The 18903-nt window shown below is 36.7% G+C and overlaps 2 protein-coding genes across 2 annotated transcripts in view; one reads left to right on the top strand and one right to left on the bottom strand.

The window, feature by feature from the left end:
* The window catches only part of LOC141446790 (uncharacterized), a 42067-nt gene that overhangs the window by 9342 nt on the left and 13822 nt on the right, over positions 1-18903 (top strand). The gene's annotated exons all lie outside the window — the stretch shown is intronic.
* LOC141446765 (gamma-glutamyl hydrolase-like) lies at positions 9936-17385 on the bottom strand. Its single transcript, XM_074113497.1, is given in 6 exon segments — positions 9936-10353; positions 10356-10377; positions 11869-12101; positions 12173-12284; positions 12706-12887; positions 17241-17385. Coding segments are annotated over 6 exon segments (927 nt in total). The 5' UTR covers positions 17277-17385; the 3' UTR covers positions 9936-10011.

Below are 18903 nucleotides of genomic sequence, written 5' to 3'. Positions count from 1 at the left end.
AGGAAATCAATACACCGGAAGTGCAATTTCAAAGAAAGGCTCTTCCTGTAATTTACTATGAATTGGATTCATTTGAAGCTGGTCTAGTGGCGTACTTAAGCTTAAATGTCAATTTGGCTTGTAATTTTTTCTCAATTAATAGTTTGGTTCAGAGGGAATGTGTCGCATTCTATCGACATAATTATTAAACTGATCTCTTTTTTATTTTTAATACGCAATTCTAAGTTACAAGAGAATTCAATTATATTCGTAAATTACGTAAGAAAAAGTCATGTGAGTGTTCATACGAGATTCTTTTCTTGAGAAAGTAAAGTGAAACTGTCGAATATTGGCGAAAACTATTCAAAAAACGATCTTAACTTATGAAAAATTCTTAAAAATTGAGATTGATTTTTTTTTTTTGGAATAATTTATTCATATATTTAAGTAAGATTAATATTATTTCTCAAATAAAGAAAAAAAAAGTTAATAAAACATGAGAAAATAAAAAATTTAGAAAAATAAGTGAAAGGTATAGGAGCGCCATTGTTAACTACGCCTTGACCAGCCATGACTCGCTATCATTGGACGGGGCGTGACTATACTAGAGGTGGGCATGACCCGCCCACAGCCTGCAACCGTACTGCACTGTGATTGGCCACTACTTCAAAAGTGATAATTGCATAGAAATAATTAATTTAAACATTTTTTTCCAACATTTCTCCCATAGGTATTTGATAAACTTTCGATTTAAGCAAGAAAAAAAAAATCTCTATAAAAATACGATAAATATTATTTCTTTTGGAATAATACTTCCTATTTTACCCAATTATCGTTAACAGAAACAAAAAAGTTGAGAATTTGTGTTGTTTAATCGTGAAATAGATAAAAGAGAAATGGGCTAGTTAGCCGCCATTAAATAGGCGGTAAGCTTACTTTATACTTCATCCGGTGGAGAACTCTAGTGGCAATTTCTGTAAACATAATTGCATTTTTTACATACACATTTAACAATGTTGGTAATTCTCTAGCCTTATATCGGACTATTTTACACTCACATTTAACCATGTTGGCTACTCTCTAGACTTATATAGGACTATCTTACACTCATATTTAATCATGTTGACAATTCACTAGACTTTATAGGTCTATCTTACACTCACTTTTAATAATGTTGGTAACTTACTAGACTTATATAGGACTATCTTACACTCATATTTAACCGTGTTGGTAACTCACTACAGTTATATATAGTACTGACTATTTTACACTCACATTTAACCATGTTGGCAACTCTCTAGACTTATATAGGACTATCTTACACTCATATTTAATCATGTTGTCAATTCACTAGACTTTATAGGTCTATCTTACACTCACTTTTAATAATGTTGGTAACTTACTTGACTTATATAGGACTATCTTACACTCATATTTAACCGTGTTGGTAACTCACTACAGTTATATAGTACTGACTATTTTACACTCACATTTAACCATGTTGGCAACTCTCTAGACTTATATAGGACAGGACTATCTTTTTTTTTTTTTTTTTTTTTTTTTTTTTTTTGTGGCCTTCTGTACTAAGGCAGATAGCCATTATTATTGTTATTCTGCTTTTGACTATTTGGCCGGCAACCCTGATTTTGATATTTATTTCTACATAATTTTAGTTAGTATCTATTTGTTTTTTTTTTTTGTTTTTTACTTATTTATGTGTTTTTTTTCTTTTTCCATCGTCTGTCCTTTTTTTATCTATTTATTTTATTTGTTTATTATTGTTTTTTTACGTAAGGAAAACTGTTGTGTGTGTGTGTTTGTGTATGTGTATATGTGTGTGTTTGTGTATGTGTATATGTGTGTGTTATAGTGTGATGTTGTTCGTCTTTATGTATGTGTACAAGTCCAAGTATATGTCGTCATTGTTATGTGTCAAGATGGTGTGCAAGTTTGGTGGTAGTGGGCAGTCAGTCCGTACTAGCGCCCTCCACAGTTGATCCCTGCCACGAGTGTATTTCTTGCAGGCCAATATTAAGTGGTTGGAGTCGGCTATGGATTCGTGATCGCAGGAGCAAGTTGTGTCTATGGAGATCCCTATGCGGGCTAGGTGGTGTGGAGAATAGTTATGATTAAATCTGAGCCTGATTATTGTGGTGAAGAATTTTCTATTTTCAGAGTAATTATTGTACCAAGGTTTTAGCGGTATACCAGTTTCTATGGATCGGTAGAATTTACCTTTTAGTGCTGAAGATCTTGTATAGCTTTCATCCCACTTTTGGTAGCATATCTTTTTAACGTAGTTTTTAATATCGGATGGGGACAATGTATTTAAATATGGAGACTGTAATAAAGTGGCCTTTTTTGCTCCAGAATCAGCTTTTTCATTTCCCAATAGCCCACAATGACCCTTCACCCAAATCAACCAGACTGATCCGCCATTGGCGATTAACTTCTTTATCATATTAATCGTATCCAGGACCAGGAAGGAAGGGTCATTACCAGGATGTCTCAATTTCTGAAGAACGCTTTTGCTATCGCTCATGATGAGAGAGTGTTTGACGTCGGTAGACCGTATATTAAATAAACATTTGTTTATGGCTATCAGTTCAGCTGTAAATATGGAGGCAGTATGGTTAAGTTTGTATTGCAAGATTGTGTCCGACTGTAGGTGATAGATTGAGCATCCCACGCCATCCGCACTCTTAGATCCGTCCGTGTAAAAGTGGTCGTAGTCAGCGAACTTGTCCTCCAATTTTGACAGAAAGTTACAGTTATTTATTATGTTTGGTGAATCGGAATCATAATGGTAGAGGCTGTCTATAATGAAGGGATTTTTAAGGAGGTCATGGTAGTCAAAATAATATCGGGGTAAGACATCTGTACGGTTTAGGGAGGACGAGAAATGGGACAAGTCGCAGAAAACCTTCACCAAAATTGGAGTTTTCTTTTTGCACCAGTACCTCTCAGTGAATACCTTGGCTGCCATGAAGCTAATTCTCTTTGTAACAGGGTGATTACTTACACACAATCTGTCCACCACAAATCGGGAAGCCAATAACTTCCTTCTGATATCTAAAGGAAAATCGCGAGCCTCTACTAAGAGGGCGTTCGTTGGAGTAGATTTAAGAGCTCCCAGGCAGGACCTCAGAGCTTTGAACTGTATCCGGCTGACTTTATCCAGATGGGTGTTTGCGGCATCCCCATATAGGAAACACCCATAATCGATCCTGGAGAGGATCAGCTGTCTATAGATCATCAGTGATGTCTTCACGTCAGCTCCATAGTTCAGACGATTGATGCACCTCAGTATGTTTAAAGACTGTTCACACTTTTCAGCCAATTGCTCAACGTGTTGTCTCCATAAAAGTTTGTTGTCAATTACCATACCCAACGTCTTAATGACCCTCTCCACTCGGAGGTGATATCCACCTAGAGTTAGAGACGGAGGCAGGTTCCACTTTCTGTGTCTAGTGAAGACTGTGACAGTACTTTTACTTTCAGATAATGAGAGACCCATTTCTGAACACCATTTGCTGAATGACAACATTGCTGTATCTAATTTACTTTTAGCTTCTTCTAACGTACGCTCTTGGCTGAACAGAATGATATCATCTGCATACTGAGATACACAAGCATCCTCACCTATGGTGGCCTGGAGATCTGCTGTATAGATGTTGAAAAGTAATGGACTGAGGACAGCACCTTGTGGCAATCCTAAGTGTGTTATGCGTGGCCCTTTAAATCTGCCATTGTGGCGGACTGTGATGGAGCGGGATGAAAGGAGGTGGTGGATGTGTTTGATGATTCTGGATGGAACGCCTATTGTATTCATTTTGTCGATTAGGATTGAGATGTCGACGTTGTTGTATGCGTTGGTTAGGTCGACATTCGCCACCATCATGTACTTATTTTCAGAAAAACACTTGTGTATATCTGAAACGAAGGTGGATAATGCGTCTAGAGTGCAATGTTTCTTTCTGAAGCCATGCTGATAATGTGGGACTTTTTTATTCGCTTCTGCCCACCACTCTAGTCTAGTTTTAATCAGGCGTTCGAATGTCTTGCCAACACAGGAGGATAATGCAATAGGTCGGTAGGAGTCGGGTAGGGAAGGGTCTTTGTTCGGCTTCAGTAACGGAACCACTATTTGCATACTCCAATCATCTATACGCTTCTCTTGTGTCCAGACATCATTGATGATCCTCAGGAGAATCCTCTTACCTGAATCCGACAGTTTGACCAACATAGGGTAGTGGATATTATCAATTCCTGGAGAGGTGTTTGTATTCGTTTTAAGAGAAAGACTTAATTCGTCGAAGGAAAAGGGATTATTCAATTGATCTGCAAAGGAAGGTAATATGTCGGGTGTCGTGACTTGATTAGGAACTATCTCGGGTGTAAGGGAGCACAGGAATTCAGGAATCCAGTCATCATAAGAAGTTGTGCGTCTAGTGTATCCGTGTCGGAGAGCCCTCACACCACTCCAAATTTCCTTGATCGGAGAGTTTCTATTAATAGAATTACAAAACTCCGCCCATTTTACCTTCTTCTTAGTTTTATATACTTTCCTACAAAATGCAGAGGCTCTTTTGCAATTGATGTAGTTGGCCAGATTGGGTGTCAGTTTGTAAATTTTAAATGAATCTATGTTTTGCTTTCTGGCCTTGTCGCATTCCTCATCCCACCACGGCTTCGGAGGGAATCTGGGCCTACGCCCAAGGTAAGGTTTTATTTGAGGGATAGCAGCTTCCGCTGCGCTATTAATAATTTTGACAAAGTTCACATAATTAGTACATGGATCGCTTGAGATGCTCAGTTGGGATAGCAGGTTATCTGATAAGCGGGTATAACTTTCCCAGTCAGCTAGTTTCAGATTCCATTTTCTATGGCAGGAACTGTGGTTGTGTAAAGTGGGGATGTTTTTGTCCAAAGAGATGTGTATGCCTAAGTGATCCGAACCGAAAGGTTCATCTAAAACCTTCCACTCTAGCCTAGGTACTAGGGAAGGGGAACAAATGGAGAGATCAACGGCGGAAGGACGTCTGTCAGGTCTTTGTAAAAGTGTGGCTGTTCCGTCATTTAATAAACACAAGTTCTCGTCATGTACGGCGTCGAGTAGGTCCCTACCTTCAGCATTATTGAATGCACAACCAAAACTTCTATGGTAAGCATTGAAGTCCCCACAGATCAAGGCTGGCGAACTCAAGGAACTAAATAATGTGGACCAGAAATTACTTTGAAATTTGTGCCCAGGTGCACAATAAATCGATATTATAGTGATATATGAATTTGAAATCTTAAAGCTAATGCCACAGGTTTGAATTTTATTGTTATTGAATTTAGGTTGAAATTGAATTGTTTTAAAGTAAATGTTATTTTTTATTAAGATTCCTGACCCGCCATATCCATCATTTCTGTCGGCTCTGATAAATTTGTAATTAGAAATATTAATTATTTGCGATCGTTTGCACCAGGTTTCTGATAGCAATACTATATCTATATTATTTATTTTCAGAAATGTTTCTAAGTAATTTCTATTGCTTTGAAGAGATCTTACATTTAATTGTAAAATTTTGAACATTTTTTAATTTATTTTATTTTTATTTTGTTATTTTATTTTATGAAATTGACGCAATGTATATGATTAAGATTTGTAATAAATATTTGTTTGTGCGTATGTAAGTTGAAGAATGAACGTAGAGATAATAATGTTATTAAATAAAGTTAGTATTATGATGTGCGCTGTGAATGAGTGTGTATGCTGGTATCTGTTACTACTGTATTATTCGATTGTGGTTGTTGTTTTGTGCTTGCACTGCCTGACTTTGAACTATCGCTATTTTTAGAAATAATTTCTTCCAAGTTATATGCAATAAATTTAAATATTTCATTTTTATTAGAATGATAATTTTTTATTCTATTAATTAACTGGAAGACATACTCCACATTACTATCTTGTGATTCTTCCGTGTGTCTGTCAGTTTGTGGGTTTACTTGTGATGGGTTAATGATTTGTCTGTCTGTTCGTGTGTGATGTGATGCAGAATGTCTGTATAGTTTTCCTTTATTCTCTATTTCCATACTAGTGTGACTGTTGGTTTTGCGAATTATAGGCTCCACATCGTTGTTTCTAAACTTATTTGATTTAACGGAGTCCCGGTATTCTTTAGAAAACTTTTCGGTACCAGCTGATTCTGGTTTATTGAGTTTATTGGTATCCCTACTTATAATTGGTATTGTGGAACGATTTGCAGCTATATTAGGAAATTCCTCCTCGCTTAAGATATCAAATTTATTCTTTGTGACAGTGGCAAATGTATTTTTATTAAGTATTTTATTTCTTATTTCATTATTTTTTGTTAATTTAACTGGGCAGTCCCTAGAAGTAGATCTATGCTCGCCTTTACAATGGACACATGTCGGCAGAACAGCCTCAGATACAGTACATTCAATGGTTCTGTGGTTTTCTCCACAATGATCACATCTAGTTCTGCTTCTGCACTGTTCCTCTGAATGTCTAAATCTCAGACAGTTCTTACATTGTCTAATGGATGGAATATAAGGATCCACCTTACATCTTGCCCCATATAGGGATACATATTGTGGCAATGTCTGGCTATCAAACGTAATAAAACAAATAGGTAATTTCTCAATAAGTTGTTTATCGTTAATATATTTTTTACGTGTAAGACGTCTGACTTCGAGTGGGGAGAAAGGTGAGATAAGCTCTTGTATTATTTCACTATCATCCAATTCCACATCAATATCCCTAACCACACCTGTGCATTGTACTCGAAAGTTAGGGATATATGCTACAATTTCACGTTCTTTAAGAATGCCTAAAGATAATAAGTTGTTAGCTGCCTGTGGTGTATTGGTTGTGATTTTCATTCTGTTCTGACCGGTAACAGAAATATCAATTATCTCCTTCGTGTACGCATTTGCTGATTTAAACAACCACTTGCCCAATGCCATCCTATGTACTTTTCCTAGGTTACCTTTGTTACCCTCTAGGTTAATAACATATGGACCTTTATCATTGGGACGATAACGATTTTTACTCGCTTTATTAATGTAATCGAGTTTAAACATTGATTGGCTTTTGTTTGAGATTTCATTAATCTCCTGAACATGCACTTTAGTGGTACCACTCGAAATTATCTCACCTGATCTTTTATTGGCTCTTGTACCAGTTTCATTAGGTAAGAATTGAATTGGGTTAATACTCGTATTAGTAGTAGAATCGGACACAGATCGATCCACTTCCATATTACTTATATTTTCATCATAAGTTACATCAGTATTTTTGGACACATTTACATAAATGTTATTTATATCATTCACCTTAGTGTTAATTAAATTAGTATTTGGTACATCGACACTTTTACCATTACCAACACACAACTTATCTGAACTTTGGTCCGACGCCGGGGGCCCAGGACCCCCGCTGTCTGCAGACATATTCGCCGACTCAGATTTTCACCACTTATTAAATAAAAAAAAAATTGAAAAATTTAAAAAAAAAAAAAAAAAAAAAAAAAAATTTAGAAGAAAATAAGAAAGAAAAGAGAGAATACTAGTGTGTGAATAGAGAAGAAACTCAGAGAAAGAGGAAACAGCTCAGGAGGAAAATAAAGAGTGAGTGGAAGAAAAAGGAAAAAATTAAAATTAAAATGAAATAATTTAGAATAAGAAAAAAGAATTTAGAATAGTAAGAGTAGGAGCACAAGTACGTAGACACTTTCTAGCGATGTTGACTGTTTGAAGTTCAAACTACAACTGCAGGACTATCTTACACTCATATTTAATCATGTTGACAATTCACTAGACTTTATAGGTCTATCTTACACTCACATTTAATAATGTTGGTAACTTACTAGACTTATATAGGACTATCTTACACTCATATTTAACCGTGTTGGTAACTCACTACAGTTATATAGTACTGACTATTTTACACTCACATTTAACCATGTTGGCAACTCTCTAGACTTATATAGGACTATCTTACACTCATATTTAATCATGTTGTCAATTCACTAGACTTTATAGGTCTATCTTACACTCACTTTTAATAATGTTGGTAACTTACTAGACTTATATAGGACTATCTTACACACATATTTAACCGTGTTGGTAACTCACTACAGTTATATAGTACTGACTATTTTACACTCACATTTAACCATGTTGTCAACTCTCTAGACTTATATAGGACTATCATACACTCACATTTAACCACGTTGACCCAATAGAATTATATAGGACACTCACATTTAATCCTGTTGGTGACGCGCAGGACTTATATTGACATTTGACTTTGTTATTCAATTCCTTTATTCAATCGATATTTAAAATTTTCCAAGGCTTTTCTATAAACTTCGCATTGGTCGGTAGTCTTCTATGTTAGGCTAAATTTCAGGTATTAGGCGGTTTTAGTAACTATAATAATGCTAAGAATTAAAATGGGGTTTAATTTTCTCAGTTTGAAGAATATTTGCGAGTTAGAGTGAGTGAGTCGTGTGATTGTTGACGTCACAGATTTTTTTTGAAGATCGTTGACTCAATCTTTAGTTTTTCTGATTAGAAATAAGCTATTCAAGTTGACTTTAAGCAGGAAATAACAGTTCTATGAAGACGTAACAGCTACAATCTTATTGTGTTACAGTTTGGCTTATTGTGTTTAGTTGTATTGACGTTTTTTGGTCCAGGCTCAGGTAGAGCAGAACTATTTCTTACCCCCACAAACCTTCAATTGTTAATAGTGGACAATACATTGTGAAAGGTATATTTAGGATTTCTGTTGGCAAAACTGCTTCTTCTTCCTCTTCTTTTTTTTCCCGTTTGTTTGTAAATAAAGAATTGCGGGCGACTAGAAAACCATTGAGATGGTGTTAAGGATTCTCTTTTATTTCTTTGGTCCACGCAGCGTTTGTCCAGGTCTTGGGAATCTTAGATTTTATTGTGGCCAGGCACGCCCCTGTCACCTCCTCAGAATTCTTGGTCCATTAGTGTACTTTTTGTTATTATTGATTGAATTTCGTAAATGTTCCCCCCGCCCCTCTTCTCTTGAAACGGACATCCTGCTGGGTGTTGTTATTGTTCAATCTTTATTCACCTTTTAAGAAATATTCACCATTGGAAAAATGTGCTGTGTGGAAATCTAAATACAACAGGCATCTGCAACTTGATTTATAAAGTTATGTCTGTACGATGCCTTTGATTGTATCTTAGCCAGTGGAGGAGCATCCTGTAATTAATTACTTGGGGTAGTTCAAGGAGGTTTATAGAACGACTAAAGCACGACGCATGAGATTGGAGCTTGAATCAGTGCAATAATAAAGGCGCCACGATAGCCGAGCGGTTAAGAGGCGAGACCTGCAAAGCTAATATGCGTTGTGGTTCTGGGTTCGATTCCCGGTCTTTGGCCTTGGATTTTATTTAATGGTTAACATGAGAAATTTATAGTAAAGAATGTTAGGTAGGCGGTTATAGACTAGACCCGCAATGCTAAGATGTATTGTTGGTTTAGTGGTTCAATTCCATGTTTCTAAGTCTTGGATTTTATTTAATGGTTAATATGAGAAATTTATAGTAAAGTGTGTTAGGAGGTTATAGGCTAGACCCGCAATGCTAAGATGTATTGTTGGTTTAGTGGGTTCGATTCCCCCTGGTCTAGGCCTTGGATTTTATTTAATGGTTAATAAAAGAAATTTACAGTAAAGTATGTTAGTCGATTATAGGCTAGACCCGCAATGCTAAGATGTATTGTTGGTTTAGTGGGTTCGATTCCCCTGGTCTAGGCCTTGGATTTTATTTAATGGTTAATAAAAGAAAACAGTAAAGTATGTTTGCTAGTCGCCTCCGTCCACGACACCTAATTTGGTAGTTGGACGTAAAGCCCGCCTGATAAAATAGGCAATTACTTTATTTATAGTGCAATAATAAACTTTCATTAGAAGCCTCACTTTATTTACATAAAAAATATTAAATTATACAAATTCTCTGTTTGAAATTTAATCCAATTTTAAATTAAAAAACGTACTGCTGTTCAAAATCGCCTTCACTTCCGGTGTACACCTGTTGATAGTTATAGATCAACGCTGACTTCTCTTTCTTTGAATCGTTGAAATGATGTTTATTTTGTCTAGCCTCTTGCACCAGCCAGTCGTAGAAGAGTCGATTTGCTTTGATGGCCAGCATGGAGTGCGGATTATTTTGCGTAATACTCCATTCAAAGGAGACCTTCTCCGGATGGAATTGCACTCCAACGTACGGATATTTGTACGCTTGCATGCTGGATATGAATTCTTTGTGTTCACCATCTGTGTTGATGGATAGTACGCGCCAGTATTTTTCCAGTCCTAGGGCGGTTAAATTTTCTCCGTTACACACCATCTGGAAAATGAAATTTAATAGCAATGCTTTGTGATAATGGTTTTTTTCTTACTCTCTACTTCCACTAAGAGGAAGTATTGTAATCGTGAAGATTTTCTATTTTGAATTTTAAAACCGGAAATATAGGTTTTAAGGCCTTCTGAGTTAAAGTTATTTTCTACAAATTTGTCTTTCTGTGTGTGTCTGTGTGTGTGTATGTACATCTTTCCGTAACTTAAACGTTCAAATTTGATTTCCGCTTAAGATCCGAGGATGTTAAAATATGCCCAATCAAAAGTACTTATTTATTAAATTCAATTTTCAATTTTTTAAGATTTCTCAAAAACAGTTCTATCGATTTTCTTTAAAGAAATAAGAACCAATACAAATTGTACAATTTAACAATTGCCAAAGATTAATAATTTATAAAATTTAATACAAATAAATTTATTGGAATAAGATTTATCTAATTTAGACCACAGATAGATAATAACAAATCCACCCACTTGGAAATCTTATCAATTCCATGATTGGTTGATTTTATAATGGTTTGTGAGATGGGTTGGTTAAAGTTTATTCTAGATTTTACTACGATTTAAAAATTTCGTTTTATTTATTTTTTTTTCTTGAATTTAAGACGCGTCAATATCTGAGGACCTAAGTGACGTATATATTAATGAAGACGTCACCAGTTTGGGGAACCACAGCTCAGTGGTAACCTGAAGTTTATGACGGGTCAGGTGCCTCATAGAATGCTGTTTCAATTGAATTCGTAAACTTGATCTTTGGGTTGGATATTTCGGTTAGCCTATGGAGGATAGCTTGATAGCTACAATCCTTCAGGCGGAGTTAGTCACCCACATATCCTTTGTACTACCAAGATCTTGAGACGGGAATCATTGATTTCAGGGAGGTCTAATCCTTTATTTCCTTGGAGGTCCATTCTATGAAGTCGTCTATTCAAAGCTGATTTGAAATCCAAAATAAGTTCTTCTTTCTTGTATGGATACCTGAGCTAACTGAGGCAATGAGGCGGCTAATCGCCCTCGAAATGCCCAATGTAAATGCAGCCATCAAAGATTGGATTGAATGGCAAGTAGCAGGAGTAGTGGGGGGGGGGGAATCCCGAGCCAGAGGCAGGCGAATCGGGTATAAGCAGCTACTCGCCTGAACTTTCTATCCAGCAAGGTAGGGCAGCCATTAGAATTGTCTTCCTTTTGGCCTTGGAAAAGATTAGAACTGAGAAATGGACTAAAATAAGCTCCAATTTGGAGGATATGTAGGCTGTAAGGAAGTTCAAGAAATCAATGGCGAACGGCGGAAGTGGGTAATCGAGATGGTTCATCCTATTCGTTTCCTTAAGAATCTTTATCGTTATTATTGTTAATTCAGGGATCTGAGACTCTTCTTCCCAAGCTGAATTTAGGATTTGCTTCTCGGGAACCATCTTCGGTAATAGAATAGTCCAGGCACGTACCTCTACATCAATAAATTTAGAAAAAGGTAACTTACTGATGATGATTAGCTGTGCTATTCCAGGAAGTCAAGGTGATCAGATTTCTACGGCTAGCAGTGGCGTACAAACTAGCTCTACGATATCCTGGTTTGAATCTAAGAGCCAGAGCTATATTTCTCATTCCTGGACAAGCTCTTAACAGATTTTTGTTATCATTTGTGAGAATTGCCAGTTTCTGCATCCCTTGGCACACACCTAACAGAGGAAAATGATCTCCTTGATCATTAATCTGAAAACAGGATATTAACTTTAGTCACAAGTCGTTTTTCTTATATTTAATCGGGATAAATATCTATTTACCTGTGTGGCAATATCAAAAACAATGTTAGCCGATCTTGCGAAACCTGTCGTTGCAGTTAGATTGACGTTACCTCCCGGAAGTACTATTCCATTTAGGGCAGCCATCATTTCTCTGTAATTGTAATTGACTCTTTTAGGAAGAAAACTCTGCTCATTTTAGGAACTAGAAGGTAGTGCCAAATTTACTGCAACCTAGAAGACTCTAAAAAGTGGCACCCTTCAAAAACACAGTGTTTTTCGTAGAATATGGGTTGAAGTTGAAGTTAAGGAGCAGGAGTGTCAAATAATTAGAAAAATGATAAGAATTATCACGAAAATGATCATAACCTGATCCAAATAAGGTTAAATTGGCTCTGCCTCAATCCAAATAGTTTTCTACATCAACAATCTCTGAATAGGCGGTTGATGTGTTGCGTTAGTATTGGAGTGTTGTTTATGTATAAAGGCTGGGATGCCCACAGAGATATCTAGTCCACTCCCCAAACTCTACATTACTACAAAATTAAGTTACTAAAACAAACAAAACCACTAACTGATAGTATTGTAGACTTTCATTGATGAATATTGGCACCACTCGAGCTCCGGATGATTCAACAGCTTTCACATAGGAGGATGGTATATAGCTATTGTTGGCTGGAGCATCTTGTTCTTGGGCTAGGATGCCGATTATCGGACGATAAGTGCCTCTAGTCGCCAATATTAGCGGGCAGCAATACTGTGCGCAATGAGAGTGAAAAACAATGTGAACATGATTGTTATTGACAATTGATATTGACTAAGCGGGGGTACTTCCGGTGGATGAATTTTTTTTTAAAAACTTGATGTTAGCCAGGGGTCCCCAAACTTTTTACACAGGGGGCCACAGTTCACTGCCCCACAGACCGTTGGAGGGCCGGGCTATAAAAAAAAAAACTATGAACTAATCTCTATGCACACTGCACATATCTCATTTTAAAGTGAAATAACAAAACGGGAACAAATAGAATATTTCAAATAAAGAACAAGTAAATTTAAATCACCAAACTGCCCAGTATTTCTGTGGGAACTATGGGCCTGCTTTTGGCTAATGAGATGGTCCAATGTCCGGTTTAGTTATAGTGCTTTGTCTTTCTTCCTACTTCTGGCTGTTATTTTTCGGAGCCGTGACGCGTGCGTACCGTGTCACCGGAAGTAGTACTGTACATGAGCGACGCCGCCACATACCACCAATGAAAGAGGTACTCTTCCGGAAGTGTGGCGGGGGCCGGATAAGTGGCCTCAAGGGGCCGTAGTTTAGGGACCCCTGCTTTAAGCCATCTTTTAAAAAAAAAATTCAAACAAGTGATATCACCCGTACATTACACCAAAAATGGGACTTTAGAGCAAAGCCAAACCATGCCCCTCTCCTAGAAATACCTTTAATCGTAATTTCCGGTGAAAAAGCTTTGATAAATGTAAAATAGATTTAGTAACATTATACTTCCGGTAGACCGATTTTTTTCACTATTTTGGATTTCATGCGATTTTTTTTTCCGTTTCAGGGCTAAGAACGATCCATATGCACAGACCATTTTTTTTTCCGGTCACAGCGGAACCATAAAACTTATATTTCCGGTCTTATTAATAACTGTTAACACATAACCACCTAAATCGTTATAATATTAATACCAAAAAAAAAAAAAAAGTCAAGTTCATGTTTTCTACATGACGTAAACAAAATTATTTTTGATTGCTAGCGAGATGATTGCTAGTCCAAATAGACAGACAGTTCTATTAGGTTTCATCAAGATGTTAAAAGTTCTTCAAGATTGACGTTAAACAAAAACAAATTAACTGCCAAAATTACAGTTTTGATGGTGCATAATTTTAAAAATTGTCTAAAAGAACATTTAAATTTCAATATACATTTCACAAAAAAACAATGAATGAAGCAGGGAAAATGCAAATTTCATAATTACTAGTCACAGTTGTTCGGCATGAAGATGTCCTATTGGTGGATTGCCACCTGCCGCCGTCCAGGTTGTCCAATCTGTTATTTTAATTTGGTTTCTATTTCATGGCAACATTGTAAGACATACTTTTGACTATTTATAATGGTTGTTAGTTTGATTTATTGTAGAAACCGGAATTAGAGTGATTATTTCTAATTTATTTTCAAAAGTTCAACTTTTTGTACACTCTTGAGGGGGTATTACTATCGTGCTAAATTTTTGGCATTGATGTTTGACACTGAAAATACAATAGATGTTTTCAGATTTCTAGTTTGGGAATCAAAAATGCTTTAAAAGTGCATTTGAGAGATAGAATAGAATAGAAAAGAAATTTATTATTCTGGGACAATTGCCCCCTAAGAATAAACACAGGTACAAATAGAGGCCTTAATAGTTTGGCCTGTGATTAAAAGAAAATAAATAAATAAATACGAGGGTCGTTTGAAAAGTCCGTGCAAAGTCAGAGAGATAGCACCACTGGCGCGTATCGAGGTTATGTTTAGTTAGTAGCATCTCTTGGAAGAACACACACCAAGTTTCAGCCAGATCGGTCTATTTCTTTGTGTTTGGCATTCGTTTGAATCGAGGAAGTCGAGTGATTTTCAAAAAATGGACGAAAAAGAATTTCGTGTGTTGATTAAACACTACTTTATGAAAGGCAAAACGCCTCAGGAGACTAAAGAGAAGCTTGATAAACATTATGGTGACTCTGCACCTTCGATTAGAACAGTTTATAAGTGGTTTCAAAATTTTCGGAGTGGCCATATGGGCACAAGTGACGCTGAACGTTCTGGACGCCCTGTTGAGGTTACTACTCCAGAAATCATTGATAAAATCCATGATATGGTGATGGATGACAGAAGAGTGAAGGTGCGTGAGATTGCTAGTGCTGTGGGCATCTCGAATGAACGGGTACATAATATTTTGCATCAACATTTGGACATGACAAAGCTATCCGCAAGATGGGTGCCGCGATTGCTCACGCTTGACCAAAAACGAAATCGAGTGAAGTGTTGCAAGGACGGTTTGCAGCTGTTCCAGAAGAATCCGCAGGACTTTAAGCGTCGTTTCGTCACTGTGCATGAAACATGGATACATCACTACACTCCTGAGACCAAAGGACAATCTACACAATGGGTTACCAAGGGGGAATCTGCGCCAAAAAAGGCGAAGACCGTTCCTTCGGCCGGAAAGATTATGGCGACTGTCTTTTGGGATTCGCAAGGAATAATCCTCATCGACTATCTGGAAAAGGGTAAAACTATTACAGGTGCATATTATTCATCGTTATTGGACTGTTTGAAAACCGAGCTGCAAGAAAAACGCCCACGATTGGCCCACAAAAAAGTCCTTTTCCATCACGACAGCGCACCAGCTCACACCTCAGCAGTTGTGGTTAATTAATGGAAATAGGGTTCCAACTCGTTTCACATCCCCCCTATTCTCCAGACTTGGCTCCCTCGGACTACTATTTGTTCCCCAATATGAAGAAATGGCTGGCGGGAAAAAGATTTTATTCAAACGAGGAGGTGATTGCAGAAACGAATGGCTATTTTTCAGACTTGGACAAATCCTATTATTCGGAAGGGATCAACAAACTAGAGCAGCGTTGGACGAAGTGTATAAGCCTAAAAGGAGACTATGTTGAAAAATAAAAAAGGTTTACCCCAAAAAATTAAGTAGTTTTTATTTTTGCACGGACTTTTCAAACGACCCTCGTAAGTATTTACAAAAAGTGAAAATAAAAATAACAGCAGAAATTAAGGAAATAAATTAAAACAATTAGAATTTCGGAGGAAGCTGAATAGAAAGGAGATAACTGAATAGAAGAGATTTAAAGGTAGATAGGAGTAGGAGCATGGCGGACAGATGATGGCAAGGAGTTCCAGAGAGAGGTAGCACGTATTAGGAAGGATTTGTCAAAGGATGAGGTACGGTGAGAGGGAATATAGAAATCGGATGAGCGAGATCTGATATTAAGGGAATGTATCGAGGATTTAAACTTAAGGAGTTGAAAAATATAGGAAGGCCTTTGAGACCTAGATAGTGAGCGAATCAAAACTAATAAAGTTTCGGCCAATCTCAATAAACCGGAAGTGCCACTAATTTTTTCCTCCCCCTTCCAAAATTATTTTGCATAAAAATGCCTCTACGTTCTGATTAAGAATGCTACTTAATAGTCTACAGCAGTTATTGACGAGTTATTTAGGGATCTAAATCAAGCTCTTGGGAATACAGAATTTACTTTATGTCAAAGTTATGGCTCCGAAATGTAGGCCTTAAATTATTTGAACTCAGGCGCCACGGTAGCCGAACGGTTAAGAGACGAGTCCTGCAAAGATTGGATGTATTGTTGGTTTAGGGGGTTCGATTCCTGGTCTTTAGGCTTTGGATTTTATTTAAAGGTTAGTATGAGAAATTTACAGTTAAGTATATTTGCTAGTCGCCTCCGTCCGCTACACCTAGTAAATGGTAGTTGGACGTTAAGCCCCGCCTGAAAAATTAGACGATTACTTTACTTTACTTTTTTTATTTGAACTCAATAGAAGGTACAGATGAACAATTTGATGTTCTCTTACTGAGCTATGTGAGAAAGGAAGTGTCAATCTTTGGATATCACATTTTCACCGGAAAAAGTCTGATTTAAGGTCTGCCAACTCCAAAAAAAAGGGGGAAAAAATAGTCGTCTGCCGGTCTGAGGAGTGGATAACTAAAAAAAAATGAAAAATCACTGATTTTTCTATTTTTATATTTCAGCTAAAATCGTTCAAAAGTCTTGAACTAGCATTTTGGTTTTCAGTCGTTTAATAAACCCACTTATCGTACGACATATCTTTATATTAGTTTTCAAGTTACTATAAAATATTTTGTAATTTGGTACATCCGGTACGTGTATTTTTATCAGATTACCCCCTCCCAAAAAAGGGGCCACATCTTGTTCAAAAAAAATATTTACTTTTTTTTTTTTATTTAGACGACCTCAACACCATATATTTCCGATTAAGACCCAAAAATTTAAAATATAACGTGATCGCATCACTTCACCTTTTTTAGAGAAATAATTTAAAAAAAAAAAAAAAAAAAGTAAATAAACTTACCAAAGTTAAAATAATCAGATGTATTTCGTAGTTCATATTGTTGAACAAATATCCGAACCGCCTTAATTTACTTCTTTATAATGTCACCTAGTATTATGAAGATACTCCTTTGTAGAATAATGAAACAGGTAAATTTAAAGCGAAGTGGGGATACAGCGTGTTAATTGCGTCCTTCCCACACGTTTCCACCAATCGCTTCATTTCATTAACATTCATTGATTACCTATCGCTAAAATCCGCTAAATACTTGTCAAGGAAACAACATTTTAGTTTTACTCACGGGATTACTAATTTGTTTTTAGCAAGACGGCAACGGAAGTGAGTAAGCAAGCTGTACACGTGTCTTCATTTTCTACACAGCTTTTCCGTTTACCCAGGGTACCTTCATGGCTAGAGCCGTAGAAACCTCTTTCCTAGTTGATTTAGTCTTCTGCTATATTTCCTTTAACAGCTTTATTGAACACTCGGTGACTTTTCCAGTGCTTTCTAAGGCAGCCTGACTTGCCGAGAGTCTTAGAGCACTAATTTCCAGCGCACTACACTCTGGAAACTCCTATCAAGACCAATCTCCACGTCTTTATCTTTTATCCATTTTATCTAGTTAAGTAAAGTAATTACATATTTTTTCAGGCAGGCTTTACGTCCAACTACCAATTAGGTGACAGTGGACGGAGACGACTAGCAAACATACTTTACTATAAATTTCTGTCATTAACCATCAAATAAAATCCAAGGCTTAGAGACCGGCAATCGAATCCACTAACCCACAATACATCTTAGCTTTGCGGGTCTAGCCTATAACCTCCTAACACACTTTACTATAAATTTCTCATATTAACAATTAAATAAAATCCAATACTTAGAGATAGGGAATCGAACCCACTAAACCAACAATACATCTTAGCTTTGCGGGTCTAGCCTATATTACCGCCTAACATACTTTACTGTAAATTTCTCATATTAACCATTAAATAAAATCCAAAGCCTAGACCGGGAATCGAACCCACTAAACCAACAATACATCTTAGCTTTGCGGGTCTCGCCTCTAACCGCTCGGCTATCGTGGCACCCATCAGCTACTCGATGGTAGGAGTGGCTCTAGTTTTTTTAGTCCCTAAATGTGTTGAACAATTAAATCGCTTTTATCTTTCCAATAAATTAATTGCTTCTCCTTAACTAGGATTAATTAATTTTTTTCAAAGTCACCCTGTTATCATATTGCCCTCTTTGTTGAGTCATGATTATCTATTGACCCCGGATTCCCCAGAAGCCTCGACGTGATAAGCCATATCTAATCATTTTTATTATTCTTTTTTTTTTATATATTGCGCAAAAGCTAATCTAATAACATATACTATATGTCCAAATTAAGAATATTTTTAAGGTCTCCAAAAATAGAAATATTAAGAGACAATATGGAGGAGTTTCTTGATTGTCGGGTTAGTTTTGGGTTTGCGAGGTTGTAAAGTTTAGCTGGACCCCATTGTTCTATTCTTTAGACCCAGATGGGTTTTTTTGGGGGGGGATTCATAAACTAATCTTTTGTCAAATAATTTCAATCTGAATCAGAAAGGTCAAACCAAAGACGGTCGTTTAGCCATTTCTGGATATATCTTTTTTCCATTCACTTACTCCACTGCAGTACAGGAAGCTATTGCAGTCC

The sequence above is a fragment of the Rhodnius prolixus genome, unplaced genomic scaffold (assembly GCF_049639745.1).
Source record: "Rhodnius prolixus isolate KJV_2025 unplaced genomic scaffold, Rpr scaffold_7, whole genome shotgun sequence".
In the NCBI taxonomy this organism is placed as follows: domain Eukaryota; kingdom Metazoa; phylum Arthropoda; class Insecta; order Hemiptera; family Reduviidae; genus Rhodnius; species Rhodnius prolixus.
This window is presented reverse-complemented; position numbering and strand designations above follow the sequence as displayed.